This window comes from Copadichromis virginalis, linkage group LG6 (assembly GCF_057382275.1).
Source record: "Copadichromis virginalis isolate Kocher_CV1m ecotype Utaka linkage group LG6, C_Virginalis_male_GT1.1, whole genome shotgun sequence".
NCBI classification, from domain to species: Eukaryota; Metazoa; Chordata; class Actinopteri; order Cichliformes; family Cichlidae; genus Copadichromis; species Copadichromis virginalis.
The window spans coordinates 29,054,385-29,076,610 of NC_140623.1; the positions used below are offsets into that span (position 1 = coordinate 29,054,385).

The 22,226-nt window shown below is 40.3% G+C and overlaps 1 protein-coding gene across 1 annotated transcript in view; it reads left to right on the top strand.

The window, feature by feature from the left end:
• LOC146708029 (alpha-1,6-mannosylglycoprotein 6-beta-N-acetylglucosaminyltransferase B-like) overlaps positions 1 to 22,226 on the top strand; it is a 113,408-nt gene that overhangs the window by 76,780 nt on the left and 14,402 nt on the right. The window contains exons 9-11 of the mRNA XM_085459720.1: positions 14,165 to 14,296; positions 20,698 to 20,831; positions 21,868 to 21,998. Of these exons, the coding sequence (XP_085315846.1) occupies positions 14,165 to 14,296; positions 20,698 to 20,831; positions 21,868 to 21,998 (397 nt within the window). The remainder of the gene's footprint in view (positions 1 to 14,164; positions 14,297 to 20,697; positions 20,832 to 21,867; positions 21,999 to 22,226) is intronic.

Below are 22,226 nucleotides of genomic sequence, written 5' to 3' on the forward strand. Positions count from 1 at the left end.
ATGTTCTCAATGAACCCAAAAAACTCATTAATATCAAAGCTGAATGTTTTTGGAAGTAGTTTTTAGTTTGTTTTTAGTTTTAGCTATTTTAGGGGGATATCTGTGTGTGCAGGTGACTATTACTGTGCATAATTATTAGGCAACTAAACAAAAAACAAATATATACCCATTTCAATTATTTATTTTTACCAGTGAAACCAATATAACATCTCCACATTCACAAATATACATTTCTGACATTCAAAAACAAAACAAAAACAAATCAGCGACCAATATTGTCACGGGTAATGGGGGAAATACAGACTCAGTCGTGGAGCTCTGGATGCGAAGCAAACAGTGCGTTTATTTACAGTGCTCAAAACAGTCACAAAGCGAAGTACAAAAATCCAACGGTGATCATCTCCAAATTCCCAGTGGTGTGCAGGTGAGTCTCCCAAGTGATTATCTGAGTGTGTTTCTCCTCCGAGGGCTTAATCCAGCGGACTCCTTCTCTCCAACCTTCTGCTCCATATCACTTCCTCCTATAAACAAGTGACGACAGCTACAGGTGAGAAGGGTAGCCGGCTAAGGCTATGTTAAAAGTAAGAAAACACTCTTTACTACCGAGCCTCCAGTACAATCCAGCGTCGACTGCCATCCAGACACATAGTTAAGTACCTCAGTCCACAACAAGGATGATCAGTGACAGCTGGATGGCAAATTAGGTGCAGGTGTGTCAGCCACTGGGTGGAGGAGGAGAGAGAGAGAAGCACACACATACACACACAGACAGGTCGCTCCGGGAAGGACCGTCCGACCATGACAAATATAGCCACCTTTCTTTGCAAGGACACTCAAAAGCCTGCCATCCATGGATTCTGTCAGTGTTTTGATCTGTTCACCATCAACATTGCGTGCAGCAGCAACCACAGCCTCCCAGACACTGTTCAGAGAGGTGTACTGTTTTCCCTCCTTGTAAATCTTACATTTGATGATGGACCACAGGTTCTCAATGGGGTTCAGATCAGGTGAACAAGGTGGCCATGTCATTAGTTTTTCTTCTTTTATACCTTTTCTTGCCAGCCACGCTGTGGAGTACTTGGACGCGTGTGATGGAGCATTGTCCTGCATGAAAATCATGTTTTTCTTGAAGGATGCAGACTTCTTCCTGTACCACTGCTTGAAGAAGGTGTCTTCCAGAAACTGGCAGTAGGACTGGGAGTTGAGCTTGACTCCATCCTCAACCCACAAGGCCCCACAAGCTCATCTTTGATGATACCAGCCCAAACCAGTACTCCACCTCCACCTTGCTGGCGTCTGAGTCGGACTGGAGCTCTCTGCCCTTTACCAATCCAGCCACGGGCCCATCCATCTGGCCCATCAAGACTCACTCTCATTTCATCAGTCCATAAAACCTTAGAAAAACCAGTCTTGAGATATTTCTTGGCCCAGTCTTGACGTTTCAGCTTGTGTGTCTTGTTCAGTGGTGGTCGTCTTTCAGACTTTCTTACCTTGGCCATGTCTCTGAGTATTGCACACCTTGTGCTTTTGGGCACTCCATGTTGCAGCTCTGAAATATGGCCAAACTGGTGGCAAGTGGCATCTTGGCAGCTGCACGCTTGACTTTTCTCAGTTCATGGGCAGTTATTTTGCGCCTTGGTTTTTTCACACGCTTCTTGCGACCCTGTTGACTATTTTGAATGAAACGCTTGATTGTTCGATGATCACGCTTCAGAAGCTTTGCAATTTTGAGACTGCTGCATCCCTCTGCAAGATATCTCACTATTTTTGACTTTTCTGAGCCTGTCAAGTCCTTCTTTTGACCCTTTTTGCCAAAGGAAAGGACGTTGCCTAATAATTATGCACACCTGATATAGGGTGTTGATGTCATTAGACCACACCCCTTCTCATTACAGAGATGCACATCACCTAATATGCTTAATTGGTAGTAGGCTTTCGAGCCTATACAGCTTGGAGTAAGACAACATGCATGAAGAGGATGATGTGGACAAAATACTCATTTGCCTAATAATTCTGCACTCCTTGTATATTAACAGTAATAACTTTAAATTGACATTTTGATGTTTAAATCCCTGTCGAAAATAATAAATACAGAGCAACAAGAAAAAGGTAGAGTGATACCATTTGCAGTGTGAGGTATAATGGCAGTTTCCATCTTGGAGTGTAAAAGATCTCAGTTGTCTGACACGTACAAAGGCTAAAGGAGGTCAGTCTCTGTTGGCTGCAGGGCCAAAACAGTTAGCTCTGTCTTAATAAAGGGAGGAAAATGAAAAGCATGGCAGACAGGTACAGCAAGGAGGTGTAGGTGAGAACAGGTGTGTGTGTGTGTGTGTGTGTGTGTGTGTGTGTGTGTGTGTGTGTGTGTGTGTGTGTGCGTGCATGTGCAAGTAAACCTGTTTACACAGCTACTTTATGAGAACGTCTTCCTTTTAGGGACAAAGAGCAGGTCTCCCTGAAGCAAGTGATTAAATTTGAAGGTGAATGCATGTTTTATGGTTAGGTTTAGCTTAAGGCTAGGTTTACGCCAGTTTGGTGTGTTTCGAGAAAGTCTCCAGGAAATGAACGACAGTCAGTTTAATGCCCCAGACGCAGGCTTTGAGGACTGTTCCATCTATTCTTTTTTTAATTGTCATTTTAAGTCATTTTCACATATAAACTTCCAGCAGTTCAGAGAATAAGGGTAGGACATTACCCGAAGTTAACCATTCTCATATTCAACACAAACAGGCAACAGGCCGTTAAACAAGTTTTCACATAACTGCCAATGCTAAAGCAGAGTACATGACACAATTTGCACAATTTGCTGGGCTACTTTCTTTATTTTGCTTTGTTGATAATTTTTTTTCACTATATATACTATATGTACTCTACTGTTACATGCCTATGTTACGGTCCCTAAACGTGACCTCATAAGTTATTCTGTCAAATGATTTAATGTAATGTCATATTTATACTGTAAACATCAGAAATTGACTATATTAGTATAGTGAATATTTGCTAAATTAGATGTTAATATCATCATATTAAAAAGGATACACTGCTTTTTTTAAACCATAGAGGTTGGCTAAAATTGGTCATTGGTTGCTAGACAAAATGATGACATCATGCATAATTAAAGTTTTGTGTTATTTGTGCATGAATGCTACAAATGGGTCATTTTAGCCTGTTGGTAGGCGGTTGCTAGGTGACATGACTACATCATAGTATCGGCTATAGGGGGGCCTGATACATACCGTTGCACCAACTTTTGTTGCCCGACTCCTGTAGGAAGAGTTCGCTGACCAACAGAGAAAGCCGACAGAGGCTTCATTTGTTATGGTAAGATTAGTTAGTTTTAGATTTGTGGTTATTATGTTGTTTTCTGGGCAGTGCTGCTCTTGAGTTGAAGGTAGACTGGATGCTATTAAGTATCAATTTGTATTACTAGTGGTTACAGGTCAGCACTAGCTAGTTAACACTGGTACATGTCTGTGCAAAACAATACATACTGATTATTAAACAACTGAGTTAGAGCAAAAAAGGTGGAGTACCATAGTGAAAGATCTAGCACAATGTCATGGAGGCTGTAGGGTGGTGGCTGAAATAAACTAAATCCAGTCTTGGCTTAAAAGAAATAATGAACCCTGCCTTGAAAGATTATGAACCACATAATGGGTTTTAATTGGCTTTTAGTGCAATGGTGCATGACCACTACTGATAAATGAGTATGAAGCACCTGCAGTGCCAGCCCATAGTCATCAATTTTTATGTTGAGAAGGTATACAGTCATCCATTTGAAGAAAATATCAATAGTTGCATAATCAGTTATGGGTATCATAAAAAAGGAAAAAATCACTTCGTTCTCATTCTTACAGCTTACATTTTTCAGTAATTAATTACATAATAGGGATTTTTATTTTTTTTTGTATTCAAGGTCAGTGTCAACTCTTTACTGTTCATCGGGCCATTCAGATGTTTGATATTATCTTCAAACCTTCCAGTTAGTTAAATGGCATTAAAACCAGAGACACAGACTTATGTCTGTGCCAAGCACTGCTAAAATGGGGTCAGACACATCTTATTATTCACATTTTATTTTAACAAGCTTCCCAGTGCTTCTGAGTTATATTAAAGCCCTGATTTTTCTGCTTTTGTCGAAAAGAGAGCAGAAGGTGTGAGCAAAGTTGAGCATAATTACATTTGGTGCCTATATACCCTACTTCATGAGGTGTCCTTGGAGTTGTTAAGAGCTGACATGAGACCCTAAAACATTTTGCTCAACGATGCTGTCAGTATCTCCTCTTCCTAATGGCTTTAAAAGGAATGGGCTGTCAAAGCTTGGCTCAAACTGATGTCAGTACACCTGATATTTCTGTGCCCTCTACAAAAGAGAATTGGGCCATTTTAAGGCAGCCAGCCTTGAAATTAGGCTGTGCGAGGAATGGTGTTGATTTCACTAAATCTAAATAGATGGCAGTCTATTCTCTCACCTTTACTTTAGTCATTGATTTCCCACTTTGTCTCACTTTAGCTTCCTTCTCTTACTCTAGTTTTTGCAGCACGTTCTGTGTAATAACTGAACACAAGGGCAGAAAGTCCATTATAAAACAGGCTGGCAGTTCCTTTTGTGTTTGCTGACAGCATCAGCAAACAAACGCTGCTTCAACAGCTTCTTTTCAGCACCAAACTGACACTATGTTTTTGCCCAAGTTGTCTGATGGAGAAATGCGAGTCCATAATATCTCTGTGCTACAGAAGCTGCGTTCAAGCTCTTTTTTTCTCAGGATGTTTTTATTCTATTGTTAAAATCCTGAAAACGGTAGATTGGAATCAACTTGTAACCTAGGCAGCTCTCCTTTTCACCGCTATTGTACTGTCATTTTGTCCTGAAAAATCATTTTCTTTTTTGGGAAATTTCAATAATGGCTTTTTCTTTTACTCTGATTCATAAGCATTTTCTCTCACCCAGCATTTCACCCCATACAATGTAAGGAGATTAGATTAAATAGAGAGAAAATTTCCATTTACCTTACTGTGGACAGTTTCAGGCAGAGACAGCTAATTTTTCTTAATTATCTATTCAGCTCTATTGTATTGTTCACTGATTCTCAAAGTGATGCAAGAATGTTTTGTTTTTTTTTTAATGCTGACTCGGGTGCTTGTGTAGGTCAGTAGGTTTAGCAGACAACCCATATGCTGCAGTTTATAGATGAACTTTGTAGAGTGTAGTGCAGAGAATTGAGAGAATGATGTTTGCCCTGTTCCGCATACTATTATCATCATCTTTTTTATGTCATAGAGGTTCTTTTTAATTAATGGGATGCCATAAAATCCTATGAGCAGGTCTCACCTGCATGTAATTGAGCCAGTAGTTGCTATTGCTAAGAACTGGGCCAATACAGGTAATGCTCAACTACTGTCTGCGTGCATTGTGTTATATTTTTGAAGCATGTCATACTGGAAGAAAAGAATCTGAGAAAAATACTGTAAAGAGCCTTCGAACCGGTGTCTCATACATTAACATAATGCTAATGCTGGGATGTTACATTCATGGTTTACGTGCTTATTAGCATGCAGAACAGAGCCACGTTGATTGAAATGTAATCAAGTGTGCAGGCAATTGATCATAAACGATGTTACTAGATTCTTTAAACTTTGACTTGATCAAATGTTTTAAACATTCAGTATTTGTTGCATATATGATGCCAGTCTTTTATACAGACCGTAACTGTGCAACAGGAAAGTCAGCAGAGGAAAGTGTCTTTTCTTTCTTTTGGTCTAACTAATAAACAACAGCCCTAGAATTGTTGCAAGACTGAGAAATGGATATCACAATGAAGCAGACTCTCTGTCGTCATTTTTAAGCTTTTTAACTACAGAGGAGTATTTCTGCTTGCAAAATACCAAATTTACTTGAAAGTAAACAAAAATTTGCAGGCATTTTTAGAGTACTCCTTCATGTTTTTCAGTATAACTGAGTGCTACTGCTTCCTGTTAATTAACACTTTAACACGCTCGACACCAGGTACTGAATAAGAAAAATGTCATTGAAAGCTGAAACCTTTTGTCTGTAGCTCCAGTGTGGGTTACAAAGTCTAATTTCAGGCGTGAGCTGGAACTCAATTCAGGCAGTTGAATGCAGCTTAAGAAGGTCGACGATCTACAACACACTTCAGTAAAAATTAGTTCGCAGCTAGTGCTCTGTCCTGTCGCTGGGATAATACTAATCAGTTCACTTATATGCTGTGTGGGTATGGTAGGACGGGCAATGGCACTTGAATCCACACATCTACTTGACTCTGGATGATTTGCAAGTGGGAGTGTTTGCCCCTACATATTCATCCATATGTGTGTGTTCACTTCACACTTGAGCGAGTAGCATCTGCCTGCTGCATCACTTGACTGGCACTCTGCTTGTGTTTTATTCCTTCCAGAGTGCCGGTGGCAGGTTGCAAAGTGGATTTATCTGATCTGCACCATGTGTGAGAGTATAATGATATGTACACCTGCCAAAATATCTATTTACACGCCCAGCACCCATATGCGTTTTCATACAGTCGTGTGTGTGTGCGCGCGTGTGTTATTTGGTCTCATATCGGTGGGTGCGTGTGCATTTTCAACTCCCTCGACTTCCCCCGTCACAACCAATGCCGACTCTTATTCTTCTTGATTTAGCGGGATTAGATCAAAACTTGCTGACGAAGGGAAAAAAGCAGGCAGCCTGACGTCTTAGGAGACAAAGCATGAGCAGACTTTATTAGCAATGACAATACTGTTTTTCCCCCAAACAAAAGCTATGTGATGGTAAAGACTTGTTTTGGGGGTTACAGTTAGAAGAAACAGCATTTGCTTTTGTTTTTTGGTTGCGGGTTGGGGGTGGGCAGTTTTGGGAATAAACCTACAGAGGTTTTCATCTTCTCTGTGCTCTGTACACAGTGTAAAAAGCCTATCATGTGACTCAGGTATGCAAACGCTCTCTGTCATTTCTTTTTAGTGTGCAACTGTCAGAAAAAGCATCCCATTCATAGTGCCCTGCTCTGAGTGCTACAAGCATAGACCGCCTGAAAAGGGGGACAGCTTCATATCTTCAAAGTTGAACTGGCTGCAATCGATTGCAGGTAGCTGGTATAGTTATCTGATTGCAAAAGAAAGTTTGGTTATACGAACATCTGTAGAGCGTCTCCTTTTTATGCCTTGTTTATAAGCTGTTTATGACTCCTTGGGAGATTTTATGGTCTAAATTGCTACATTCAAGTCATCACATCACTTTTCCAGAAACCCAAAATAGTGTCAGTCAGTACCTGAGTTGTCACAATGGGAGTTCACTAACCAACTGGTGACATCATGGTGGCTACATCCATCTTTTGTGTACAGTCTGTTGAGCATTTTTCTTTGCTTTTGCATTTAATCACACCATTATTATCCATCTTGTACAGACAAGTGTATTGGGTCTGTTTGTGGTGGGATATATTAGGGGGACCAACACAATATTAGGCAGGTGGTCATAATGTTGTGCCTGATCGCTGTATTGGAATAAAATGAATGATGTAAATAAAAGTACTGATAAGTTACTTTTATTATAATGTATTATTATCAAACTTATTTGTTATTTAAATATTAAATCATTTGTGTGTATATGTCTGTCTTATATTCTTGTAAGATGCCTCTCACTTTCCAACTTTTATACTCACTCTCTCAGGCCCTGATGTCCCCTGGATAAATCCTTTTCAGTTTTCTTCACCGTCCGGCTCATCCAGCCTCTTCCTCACTCCCACTTGTTTTTTTCTTGTCTTTCCTTCCCTGACTGCCCGACCCTTGTGACTAACATGTCACTTTCTTCTTTCACCTTGCTGCCCCATCTTTCTCTCTTGCACACTTCCCAAGCGTCTCTAATTCTCTCTCTTCCCGCTGTAGCTCTTTATCTGAGAATTTTATTATCTATGACAGGAGTGTTGAATTTTTCCTCTTCCTTCTTTCATCTCTGATTTATCCCTCCATCCCTCCATCCCTACATTATTCTGTCTCTCTCGCTCACTCTCTCTCTGCATTGGTGTTTATGACGCCCTAAGGCTCCCTTATCTAGTGCACCCTGCCTTGGCTGATAACTGGGTCCTGTCAGCTGCTTCTAGCATGGCTGTATACACATGGTGTTTGGGTGCAGATGAGTGCTTGTGTGTAAAGATTGTGCTGCACGGTATGCACGTGTGTGTGTGTGTGTGTGTGTGTGTGTGTGTGTGTGTGTGTGTGTGTGTGTGTGTGTGTGTGTGTGTGTGTGTGTGTGTGAAAAACTTGTCCACATGCAGACAGATTGGCTCCCCCTGGGTGTAATCAGAGGCAAATGTGGAAACAGATGATTACATGGATGTTTGACTGTTTGATTATGCTATACGTGTGTGTGTGTAGGTGCACAGCTATCATTTGATTGAGCTGAGAATTGAGAACATGCTGATTTACCACAGTATTTACATTATCTGGCATTTTCTTTCTTTTTTTTCAATATTTCATCTACATTTCATACTGTGGTAAACACACAGTATACAGTTATAAGGTATATACATACAAACCTACACCCTCATAGCACTGAGGTAACATGTGAAGCTGGCTTGTCTTCCTAAAATGGGAGCATTACACCGCTCGCAGCTGCCTCCAGGGTCCACGCATAAGAGGATCAAGCTGGTGTTGCACAATTTTGTCATCATGTCACGGTGATAAACTTAACCAAATTCCACTCCAAGACTTTTAAGGATGAAACTTTTTGATGTTTCGTTATGCAACACCATGGCAACATTTTTGTGACACTTAGGAAATTTTTCCCACCTCTTTATTTTTTCATGGCCCACCTCTGAAATTGTTTATAGTCAGTCACAGTTATAAATGTGTGAGCAGTTCACCGTATGAGTTTTCATTTGAGTTGTGTGCACAGATCACAGCTTAATCATGATAAACGGCTTTGACACAAGGGTCTCTTACAGCTGCCAGAGCAGATTTCACGTAAGAAACTAAAGAAAATGTATAACATATAACTTTGAGCCTTATGGTAATAGCCTGCATTTAGCAGTACACTGTGGACTAGCCATTGTACATTTGGACAAAATGCCAAACAATACAACCATCAGTCGGTTTTTCTTTCCTTTTTTTCTTTTTCTTGATGGTAAACACACGCACATGCACAGTGTGTAGTGTTTTTCGCAGTTTGAGCTGCTAACATTCCCATCTCGCTGCTGACCCTCTCCAACCCTTTGTCAGCCAGGACAGTGTAGATGACATCAGCTGTCAGCACTGACTGGGATGCCCTTGAACTTCTGTGTCATTCATACAGATACACAGAAACACACAGATACACAGACACAAAAATTAAATGTCACTGAAATCATAGACAAATGCATTTCTACAAACTGTGTACATGCATCCAATCAGGCACACATCCGTTTGCAAACTGAGATGAATCTTTGCCTCATGAAATGAGTTTTATCAAACACCTTTGTGTGGTTTTAATAAGACAAATTAAATTAAATATTGCAAACATATTTTTATGCTTGGCTGAGGTGGAAAAGTTGGTGTATGAATTAAAGGAAAATGCAGCAATGTTCAGTCGAATCAGATATATCAATTAAACGTGTATCTTCTTTAAACTTGCACTGAAGCTTTCAATCTGTGCAAGAAATTAAAGATCATGGGAGGAAAAAACAAATGGGTCTGCAAAAATATAACACCAAGATTTTTTTAATTTGAACTATAAGACAAATCTACGGAGTCCCTCTGATGACATCCTCCAAAAAATAAATAAATTGTGGCGACAAAATGCTACTTCCTGCCCTCGAAATAGTATAACGTGCCCACGAAATACTTATTTGTGGGCACGAAATGCTCATTTGTGGGCACGAATTGGGTATAACGTGGCAACGAATTACGCATTTGTGGCAACGAAATAGATGACGTGCGCACATCATATTGATACATTGGACAGCTGTGTAGAGACATAAGCATAAGAGTAGGCTAAACCTATACAACATGCGGAACTCTGTGCGATTAATGCAGTGCGTTTATTTACAGTGAAGTAAACAATACACAATAATAGGTCTAGGTCCCTCAGACCCAGATCCCTGACAATTTTAGGCTGGGAATGAGCTACAGATGCATTTTGAAAAGCCTGGCACTGAAAGGAACCATTATTATGGAGAGACATTTAAACAGGATATTGGGAGCCCAGTTGCTTTACAGACGTAAGTACGACCTGGACGCCGGGATAGATTTTATTGTCAACCAACTGCAAGGGCCTGGGAAGGATCACGGTTATCGGTCAAGTGTTTCGTGCCCACAAATTAGCATTTCGTGCGTACCTTATACCTATTTCATGCCCTCGAAGTAGTATTTTGTGGCCACAAATAAGTATTTAGTGCACACGTTATACCCATTTCGTGCCCACGAAGTAGTATTTTGTGGCCACAATTTATTTATTTTTTGGACCATGTCATCAGAGGGGCTCTGTACAAATCAACGTAGATTATCGAATGAAAAATATTTCAGTTTTTTCTACCTTGTGTTCATTGCAGCTCCATGAAGAATTAAACATTTGACTGCCTGACTTTTTAATTATTGTCATCTTGTCGCATCATCTTACAGCCTTCTTTTGCAACACTACACTGGGATCGAAACCTGACTATAGCTCAGCGTTCAGTACCGACACGCACTTACACATGCTGTTCACAGAACTGAACAGAAAGACAGACAATAAGCTTTGTGGCAGTTTCTGCAGTTACCACAAACCATTGAGTAGGATTGGCAGACTGCATCTCCTTACAAAGACACACAAACACATACAGTACAGAATGCAGTAATAGACCTATGGGCAAAGATTTCAGCTCTTCACAAGCAATACACTGTGTGTTATTGCTCATTGTGTGCTTTTTGTGCTCTAATAACACCCTACCAAAATGCTCCTTAGGAAATCAATACAGGCGTTTGGTACTGAATGAAGTAACTACAGTATATAACCCCATACACAGGAAAACATAACTAGTAATACACACACACAAGCATAAAAATTGCTAAAACATGTGTACAGAAATATAAGGTTGTGTACTTACAATTTAATTTACAGTAAACATTCATGAGCGTATTCAGGAGGAGATTGTTTTCAGTTATAATGTTCTGCCATTACTTTGAACATCACAGTTTTAGAAAAAAGAAAGTATAGACCAGTGCATAATAAGTGTCAACAGTAACTTGCCAGAGTCACTCAGCTTTGATGAAAACGTTTTATTTGGAGGTATAAAAAAAGCTTCATCACAGGTAGATCTTCACAGGAGACGATAGACCCTCTGAGCTCCCCTGACGTAAGAATCCCTTCAGTGCAGATGTATTTCCATTTTTTCAATTGCTTTGACGATGCCAGACAATTTTTCATTAGGATGCCTTTATTTTATTTTATTAATATAAAAAAACTGTACAGAGTCACAAACAGATATTACTATGGAAACGTTCTTAGTTAAATATCCTCTCGCAGTCATTTCAGTGCATGTGTGTGTGCGCATGTGTGTGTGTGTGTGTATATATCTTCATTCAAAGAGCTTGTTGACTTGATGCCAGCCAGGAGACAAGAGGACCCTGGGTAATTGGACTCCAGTGAAGCCCTGTATGGCACTGGAATAGTGTCTGGGATCGCTGCCATCCTCTATGTGTGCGGCTGTGTGTGTGGAGGCTCCCATGTGTGTGCATGCAATTTTACAGCTTTAACACTATAGTCCAGTGTAAGAGAGAAGTTAAGTACGAATAGTTGGACTAGTTGTTTAATTACATTTGCAGTAACTTGCTGGTCTTTCTTTTAAAAAAAATGTGTCTTTAATAACTGAATTCCCTTTGGGCATCCTGATGTGTGTGAAGGTCCAGACAATGCATATGCTTGACCTCTGAGTAGTGTACGTGTAAAGGAGCAGGAGTTGTGATCCCTGTGTGAGCACTTTACATCATGAATACATCTCCTCAATCTCAGCCTGAGGAAGAATCACCACAGTTATAAGAATCTGAATGATGCATTGTGGTTTAGTATTAAATTTGAAAAAATTCAACACTAAACTACAATGCACAGCATTTAGTTTAGAACAACTACACATACAACAACGCGCTGTGGTATTTTAGTTTACTGAACTAATGGCCCAACGTGTATTGCTATTTCACCCCTGAATATTTTTGTCACAAGCCTCACGTTCTCTGTATTAAACACTGTTGCTCCATAAAAAAGCAGTACATTCACATGTACTTGAGTGATATTGAGTTGCACCATACAGTTTATGGCGTTGATTATGGTTACATTCAGGTGGTGTTCTGGCGCAGAATACCTGAAAATTATGATTTCCTAGATCAAAATACTGCAGAATGGTGCCACTTCAGCTTTTATCTCTGTGCCCGATTAACAGATGAACAGGCTTATTGGCTCTTTATTCACATATTGGAAATGTGAATAAAAAGCCCATTGACGTTTTAGGATATCCTTTGGAAAGAGGTTTGCTCTTTATTGATAAATATTTTGGGATTGATAAGTGCCAGGCACCCCAGTTGTATTGCTCATGTGCATGAGTAATACAATTGCTGAACATATGATGGAACCCAGAACACGGTGGCTTTGTAAGGAAGTCGCCATATATTGTTACGTTGTGGTTATTATGGTGTTATTACCATCACTTTTCAGTGGTGAGGTCTATTCTTCTAAAAGAAACTGAATTTCAGTTACAAGAATTTAAATATTTCTCTTTTTTTTATATGAACTTCTTTTCGACATTATTTGACTTTTAAATATCTCCCTACCCCACCTCTATCCTTCTGTAAGTCCCCCAAGCCCCACTTAGACTGCTGCCCCTGTGAATCAGACCCCAGTAAGCAGTGGATGAATCAATGGATGGATGAATAATGTGATTCTCATTTGCAAAATGAAAGACTAAACACTTCCAACCCTTTCCAATACTGTATGAAACAGCCACATGCTGCATTCTCTGCTTTACTGTCTTTTAATTCAGTCACTGCATCAAGCTTCTTTATCTGTATGTTTTCACCCTCCTCTGATTTTAGTTAGCAGCTGCCAGCAAAGCTCCTGAAAGCCATGCTTTGCAACAGTATAAAATTACCCTTTGGATAAGTACTGTAGCCAGAGAGACTCCGATGTAAAACTAGCACAGCAAGATGAAATTCACTGGGGGTACAAATTGTATTACAGCCTCCATTAGCCTTCGGCCTCATCTGTCACAGAAGTAAGACCTAAGTTAGAGCAAGCAGACCATTCACAGGTCAAATATCCAATAGTAGGTCTGTTGGCACAGTAGCAGAGAGGTTCTAAGTTGAGTTGAAACAGAGTCAAACAAGGATGGAAAACAAGGATGGAAAACAAGTCACACTACAGTGAACAGCAAAAAAAACATCTTTTCTCTTTTGGTTTGTGCTGTGTGTGCTCTTGCGTGTGCCTGTGCTTGTGCCTTGAAGGTCGTCTTGTAATTGAAATAGACTTTTTGGAACTAGTAGGAGTGTATGTATCAACAGACAGACATGCTGACGTTTGGATTTCACCACAGCAATCATTGTTCATGCACACATAAGTGCTTATTGTATAGCATAACCTGGCATTCTCAACACAATCTCAACACATCATCACCATTGACCATCTGTTGTTATTGCTGATGGTGCTTCTGTGGACAGTTCAGCCAGGTCATTACAGATTCAGCTTTTCATCCTATTTGTTTTGAATTATGCTTTGCCAAAAAAACAAAAAACATCCCAGTGCCCACTTGCATAATTTTGATTGAACCCAGCATCACCTGTAATGTACTATCTGATCAATAAACACACCTTTAAATTCAGCTTTCATCGAAGATTTGTTTTTGCGTTACTCCGGGGAATTAGATTGTGAACTCTGATAAGAGAATGTCTTTCCCGGACAAGCATAGACATGGTTCTGCAGTCATCATTGTAGTCACCCAGCTTTTGTCCATTTTAAAACTATCTTCGCCTTACACTTTTTATTGTATAACAAAAGCAAAGTGAAATGGTTTTGTGTGAGTTAATAATGAATGCATGAATCCAAGCTTAAGTTCAACCCCTGCGCTCTTGGGGAAGTTTTTTAGTGTAAATCTCATGTCTTGGCTGTCTGTCATTTTTTCTGCTTGTATAAAGTGAGTATTTTGTGTTTGTGTTGCAGGTTCCTCGGCGTGCCCCCAGGCAGAGGCAGTTGCCCACTCACTGGTCCATTGCCCTTTGACCTCATCTACACAGACTACCATGGCCTGCAGCAGATGAAGCAACACATGGGGCTCTCACTCAAGAAACACAAGTTAGTCGATCTGCATTGTTGTGTGTGTGTGTGCGTTGTGCCTTTGAGATTGAGTATCTTCGCTTTTCGTTGTTTTATATATGTGTTGCTTTATCTGTGTGTAGTGGAGTGTGTGCGTGCCTGTCTGTGAGTTTAATGGCTGTGTTTATAGATTAATCATTGCTGGTAATAAGGTATACATGTCTTACTGTAAGTCATTTGGCCTGTTAAAATCACACAGTTGCAGATACACAGGGATGCACACTAACACCCACATACACACTTAAAACACGCTTGCTGTCCCTGTAATCACGCATCCCCTTCCAGGTAGAACAGGCTCAAAGTGCACAAAATGTCAAACACATTAGAGTTTGTATGTTGCTGTGCAGTCGAATGCACAACATGCATACTCACAAGCCGGCACCAGCATCACCTGTCATGCTCCATTACCCTGCACATCAGCAATAATGAAAAGCACATGTAGTACAGTAGTAGAGGTGCATGTAAAATTGAAAGCTTGTCATTGGCATACGTGTACTAATTACCCCACAGAAACATAAAAATCTGTTCATCCGAGCACCGATTTCCAGTCAAAGCCTGTTTCAGCAGCTTATTATTACTGTTTGAATGCACTCAGAGACTCGCTGAGTGGTTAAGAGGTGATTAAACATGAAAAGAAGAAGAGAGAGGAAGAGGGGTTATTTTTGAGCTGTTAAAGAATTGTGCTAATGGCTTTTGGCATTGTTACAAACATTCAACAACTTGGAAAACTAGGCCATGACAGTTATGAGACCGTGGCAACAAAACATAAAGAAATACCCAAAACAGGAATTTAAAGTACCACAGTGCATTTGAAAAAAAAAACAAAAGAAGAAGAAGAAAAGAAACTTAGCTACACATTCCTGCAGAGCACAGCAATATGAAGCCACATTATCTTCAGAGGACTTTCATGTTGTTGCCTCAGAAACAAGCAAGACTGAAAGTCTAACTTTTGCCTTGTCCTCTCCAGCTCCTTAAAAACAGCTTGCAGTCACTACCCTCTGTCCCACTATCATTTTTTCTGGTCCACTAAACTGGCATTTGTCTGACCCCTGCATGTGATAACGGCAGTTGACATTTTGCTTTCCTTGTTTTGGCTTCCAGCATAAAGAAGCAGCAAAGAAAGATAAAAGATGGAGAGGACATGTGTGAGTAGGAGGCCAACTGAAAGTGAAACAGTAGGAGACGAGAGTAAGGACGAGATAAAACAGCGATGGTGCGCAGATGGAGCACGGAACGGAGAGAGAAAGATACCACAAAACGGAGGAGTAGAAGTTACCTGCAGTCAACCTGGCACCACATATAAAGGGCCGCTCCATGTAATTTTAAAATCCAATTATGGGTGAGAGAAATGGATTAGTGGTGGGCCGGGGAGCCATTTTCCCTGCACACAACCTTTTTTCGTCTCTCCCGCTCTCTCACCATTTGTCTCCCTTCTCGTGAGTTGTCTCGTACACACAAAACCCCGCATTTCCACCCGACAGACAGTCAGCACCTAATTGCTTGCTGAGGTCAGCAGTTCTTCACTTCGTCATTACTGTGTGGAGTCTTGATTTCTGCCTCCACTAACAGGATGTGGCTTTTAGTGTTTGTAGGAGACAGTCTTTTGTGTGCCCAGGAGGCTGCGGTGAAAGAATTATCCGAATGTTCCAGCAATACAGGCACAGAAGCAGGAACGTCTATCTTCACTTTCACGAAAGGATACACTTTAGTGATTTAAAATGTATGAAGAGGAGTGAACAGAGGATATTAAGTCCCACGTGGATCCATATTAACACACAGCTCCCAAGAATGCAATCACATTTGCATTCAGGTAAATGATATCTAGCATATGCCATTAATTAATACTGCTGTAAAGCCAGAGAGCTGAGCTTAGTGGATCAGTGCTTCATGCTTAATATTAACCCAGCAGTCCCCAGAGGTGCAGGATAGGTCAATAACACCTACCTCCCACCCCCTTTCCTAACTCCGTCCTGATCTCTCCGCCCCGCTCTCGCTCTCTCCCACTCTCTATCTCGTTCTATCTCTCTCACCTTGTCTGGTCTAGTTGAGTCTCTTGCACTGAAAGGAATCATTAATCAAGTGCTCTGTGCTTTGGGACCCTTCAACTCCCTTTAATTACTTTTGTTATATGTTCCCACCAACATCCACAGTCATTAATTATGCCCGAACAAGACGGTGCTGTCCAGTCTGGCGTGCTGTTTGGAGTCACGCGTACTCCTGTGTGCGAACTCGCGCACATTCGAGGGTATATCAGTGCACATGTGCCGTTAAAGATGGTGAAAGTTGATAAAGGTAATATCCAAACCATCTCATCTGATAATAGGACCAGCATCATTGATTTCCTCTGCATGATGAATTCACTGCTTTGACGGAGCAAGATCGGAGCAGATATCAAGGGCGAGGCCTGCAACAAAACACAAATAACAAAGTATTGTTGCTAAAACTGAAGGAAACCACCAGTATGTGTGCGTGTGCGTGTTATACAGTGCAGTTAGCATGTCGATGAGGAGGTATTGCTAAAATCCCTGCACTTTTTAGAGAGCCCTTTTGTAAATGCTAATACAGGCAGAAAGAGCAATTAGGTAGCACATAATCAGTAGGATTACTATCTTTGCTGAGGTGCAAGAAAATTTCTATCACTATTCATTTATACAAATCTCCTTAAAAGGCAGTGATGGGCAACTGTCAGTGCTGTAGTTTCAGTTATAATAGGGGTGGGCAGTATTTGTGCCGAATGCATACATACATAATACTGTAGATGAAGTCAACAGTTGTGATTTTTTGTCTGAAAAGTGTAGTAGATTAACCAAGTAAATGACTGTTCAAAGATTTCATCAAATTTCAGAATTGTTGTAATCAGAACAAGAAAAAAACATAGCAATTATATCTAAAATCAATAAGTTGTGTTTTAGACACGTCATTCTGTTTTATTAAGATTTTATCTCGACAGCTCAACAAACAAAGGAAACGACTGGGATGGAGAAAGTGGGCAGAGGCTTCTGGGTTGATTGCGGTAAATGGGTGGAATTAGTGAATAACTCTGCAGTTCACTGGTTTTAGAGAGATGCATTTAAGCAATATTTTGTAGTTTGTATTTCTCACTGTTGATTGTTGGTGTACTGAGGTTGGTCAGTGAGTGACCAACTGTGTGCTGGTCGCCAGCTGGGTAACAAATCTCTCCTTCTCTGTTTGAAAAATCTGTGGACGAGTGTAACTGAGCCCAATCTTAACCTAAGAAGTGCAACCGAACACAAGAAGGAGAATGATTATCGCAGGGTTACACAGGACACAGAAACGGTTTCTTAGGTACTTTGCAATGAGTAGTTCATCTTGGGTAACAGCTGACTTCTAACAACTAGTTGCATTCACAGAGCTGTGGAGAGCCCCCGTTGCAGTCTGATGCTTTTTCACTATTACACCTTGCATGAGCAGGAGGCATGTGGTGAGCAGCATGTGAGGTCTAAGCTTTAGCAGGGAAAATGGCACTGTGATTACACAAACAAAGCACAGATGTAGTCATCGTTTTATTTTAAAAAATTAAAAAAAAAAAGACAGAGCATCTTGAGGTAGCTCATTACATCTGCGACACAGCAACATATTTTCGGAGCAACTCGGAGAATATGTTGTTTTCCTAATTACTATTGTTTCGCATTAGTCTGGTGATTTAATTCAGATTATTATGGGTTTGAGTATATCCATATTTCAAACATAAAAATGAGTCACTCAGTAGAACGTGTTGCTCTTGAATTAATGCTTGCACTATTCATTATTAAATGTTGGTGGTGTTGTCCACTGATGCCCAGTTTCTTATAATCCCACATCACATTTACATCACAAGACTGCAGGTGACAGTGAACCATGCTGCCATATTCGCCTCACCCCAGATGACTGGCGAGTCTCGCTGAGCAACCGTTTAACCCAGATTAGCCCGGTGCTCTGATCTCCCAATAGATATTCAGCTCAGCTACTCCTACGCTTATCCCCTCTTCTTCCACTTTTTCCCCTCCCTTTGGGACCTCTTATCTGGTGGCAGAAACATTTTCACCATTTCAGAGTGGTCGATATGTGATGCCACAGGTTGGAGTGAGGGATGCAAGAAGACTGGGTAGAGACGAGTGAAAGTAACATTCGTTATTAATAATTCATTATCAGCTTTCGGATATACTTACAAATAGAAGCACAACAGTTTCTGCAAAATTTCATCCTCAGAACTTTGAATGAACAACGTGCTTGTCGTTTCTTGTTTATTTATTTGTTTTCTCGCTGATACGTTACTCTCCAGGTTACTTTGTCACTTTATTGGTTGGCCTCTTGGATGCTGCAGGAGCTGGCAGAAATATCTGAGAATTGTCAAACACGATTGGGGTGTCACCTTGTCTGTAAAAAGAATAAAATGCCCAGAGGGGAATATTTTTCATGCTGTCAATACTGAAGCTTCAAAAATTGTGTAAATGCAAAAAAAAAGGAAAGAAAAAAGCGAAAGAGACATCTAGGTATTCTACCAAAACACAGTTGCAGGAAGTCAGATTCTAAGCTTTAAAGCCTGCATTTCTAACTTATTTGTTTAACACATTTATGTAAGTGCATTGCACAAAAAATTTGTTAACAATAGCTGAATTTCTTGCAAAATGAGGCAATAATCTAAACGAATGTAGAAAACGTGAGATTTTATCCAGTTGGTGTTCAAAAGCTATCAGGCTATGGTGAAGGCTTTCCAGACAGCAAATAAGTGGTTTTTTAACACACTATTTACACCAATGTTCAACACATACCCATCATGGGAGAGCCAGAGAAACCAATTTCTGCACTGTAAACAGCTTAAGTGGAAAAAAAAAACCTAACCTCTAACATAAAACGTGAATGGTTTGCTTCACTGCTGCGTCGGAGAGCATCTGCCTGTCAAGGGGCTGCTAAGATGTGAAAGGCAATGGCCAAATGAAAGGAGCTGGCAGGCTGGGTTTTACTGCAAACACAAACTTGTTGCAGTTTCTGAAAAGCAAATAAGATCATAAAGCTGAACAAAAGCTGAAATAAAATCGTAATGCACAAATGCTGGCATCTGAAAATCATTACATGTGTACGGCTACAAGAAGAGTCACGTGTCTGGAAATAGTTTAGCTTTTTTTTTTTTTTTTTTTAACTGATGTAATATTTGCCTTCTAATTGCTCTCCAGATGCAGAATGTTTTTATTACCCCATATCTGTCTCTTTTACACACTCAGACACGCGGTTATCTGCCAGGAAAGACTCAGAGCTGAGGAAGTGGACTCTGCTCCTTTAGCTCTCTCTAATCCCCCCTGAGTCCACATACTGGCCAGATTTAACACAGTCACAAACAAGGGCACAGTGAGCTCTGCGTCTGCGGTGAATGATTCTGTTATGAACCTCAGTTATGCTTCACTGCTTTGCCACGAAGCATCCACCTGGAAACTCTATCAGCAGCTCATCGCACCTCCGACCTCTAAAAATTGTTTTTTTGTCATTTTTATGTCAAACTTGCCACACTGCTGGTTGCTTATGTTATTTTGGTTATTTATCTGCTTCTCCAGTGGCAGCTTCTTGTTTTTCTCCTTTCACTTTTGAGAAACCTGATGGCTTTGTACTCTAATGTGGCATTCCACCTGAATGACCTGCTGCACAAATGCATTTAAATATATAATTGTACATGTATTGAACATGAAGTATGGTTTATAGAACCCTTTAGAATTGGGTTAATACATTTTGTATTTTTTTAGTTAGACGCTGCAATTAGTGCCTCCAGTGGTGTAACTGTTACCACATTTACTTGGCAAGTGAAAGTGAAGTGAAGTGACTTGCTGGTTTGATTCCAGCTGGAGATGCAAATCCCCTTTTGGGTTGCATCACAAAGGGCATCTGGTGTAAAAACTACTAAATCAAACATGCTCTGCTGACCCCTTGTGGCAAGCGTGCAGCCGAAAGTAGCTTTAGCTAGGCAATCCAGGTGATTTCGTGTGTAAACTTTTGATTGCTCATCTATGGCTGTCAGCTAGTGCCAGTAAGACTTTTGTCAAAGATGGAAAACCAGAATGACTTGTGACGTATTCACCAACAAACTTCAGTTTGGATACTACAAATGATCCAGAGCGCACTCTTATTAGACGTCACCAAGATCAGACAAGAAATCCTCCTGCTATCCTGCTTCACATTAGAAAACGTTATGTTACAAATTAAATAATGGTTAAAGCAAATTCAGAAATTTACTGACTTGAAATGACAAAGAGGCACATTTTAACAGCCGCCAACAACTCATGGACCATTTGAAGTAAAATATACTGACATTTTAATTATTTTTTGTGGGTTTTTTTTTAATAATGTAGTACAGGATTACACATGAACTGAGTCTGTCATTTTCTTTGCAGGTGTCATATTCGAGTGATTGACACCTTTGGCACGGAGCCTGCTTATAATCACGAGGAGTATGCAACTCTGCATGGCTACCGGACCAACTGGGGCTACTGGAACCTCAATGCAAGGCAGTACATGACTATGTTCCGTATGTACTATATTATTATTATTATTATTATTGTTATTATTATTGTTAACTTTTATATCATATGTAGAATACACCATCAGCTTGAGAATTGGTGTTTTTGTACCTCCAGCTTGCATGCATACATGCACAGACACACATTCAAAGGCCTGTCATTAGTTGACATTCATTCTAAATATAATAAAATGACTCCATTTCAGTGTTTTCACTTTTCTGACAGGTCTGACTGCTCGTTCATTTTACTTTGGAGCAGTGTGTTTAACACGGCTATTTTCAGCAACAGCAGCTTCTAGCATCCCTTCAAGTTGTTTCGGAGCGTTATCTCCAGTTTTTCCGGTTCTCTTATATGCTACACAATATGTCTGATCTGCTTTTTCAAAGCTCTCCTTGCCGCCTGTCTCGTCACTTTCTGACTGAAACACTGAGAATCAGCTCTGTTCTGCTTCCACAGTTCAACTCTCTGCAGTGTCGTACCTGTTTAGCTACAGCTGGCACTCGGCTGTAAGATCATTGTCATTATATCATCAATATGTGGGCCACTGTGGACGGCCACGTTTCACACTGTCCAAAGCTATAATGACAGATTCAACCTCTAGCAACGCTTGTGAGAGAGCAGCATTACTGGCCAATTATTAAAGTTCTTCAGTGCATAAAAATGTGCTGTGCTAAAAAAAATGATTTTATAAGAGCTCGTAGCTTTGGAACCGTGGATTGAACGTGGGTGGTTGTGATCATCAGAAATACCTGAACTCACAGCGAGTACTTAAAAGATATTACATATATTCCCATACTAAACAGCTCAGACAATTACCATTAACAGCAGCTGGCTTTATGACAATCGCTATTAATAATGCTTAGAGAGTCCATACACATGCTGACTAAACCCTTCAAAAGTACTTTTTCCTGTCTCGTTCACTTACTTACTCACTAACTTTCTTCCTATCTCTCTTTTTCTCTTTGTCTTTTGTTTTCTCTCCATCTACTAATATCCTACCTTTCTGTGCTGCTCACACATACTCACACACACAAATACATTCAGCTCACACACCAGACAACTCATTCATGGGCTTTGTTTCGGAGGAGCTGAATGAGACGGAGAAGAGGAGCATCCAACAGAACAAAGTCAACAACATGGCTGTAGTGTATGGGAAAGAAGCCAGCATGTGGAAGGTACAGACAACAATTTACCCACACAGATGGCAGTCAGTCAGTGTAACTCTGTTTTAGTGAATTCTGTGTGTAGTGGTAACCGCTAATGACTCCATGGAAGAAGACGAGTAATTATTTGGAGGCCTAGTTTTTATAATAATAAAATAACATGTAATACTGTTAGAATTATCAGTAGATATAATGTATCCAAGCATATTCTCGTAGGTACATACATACATGTTTACACCT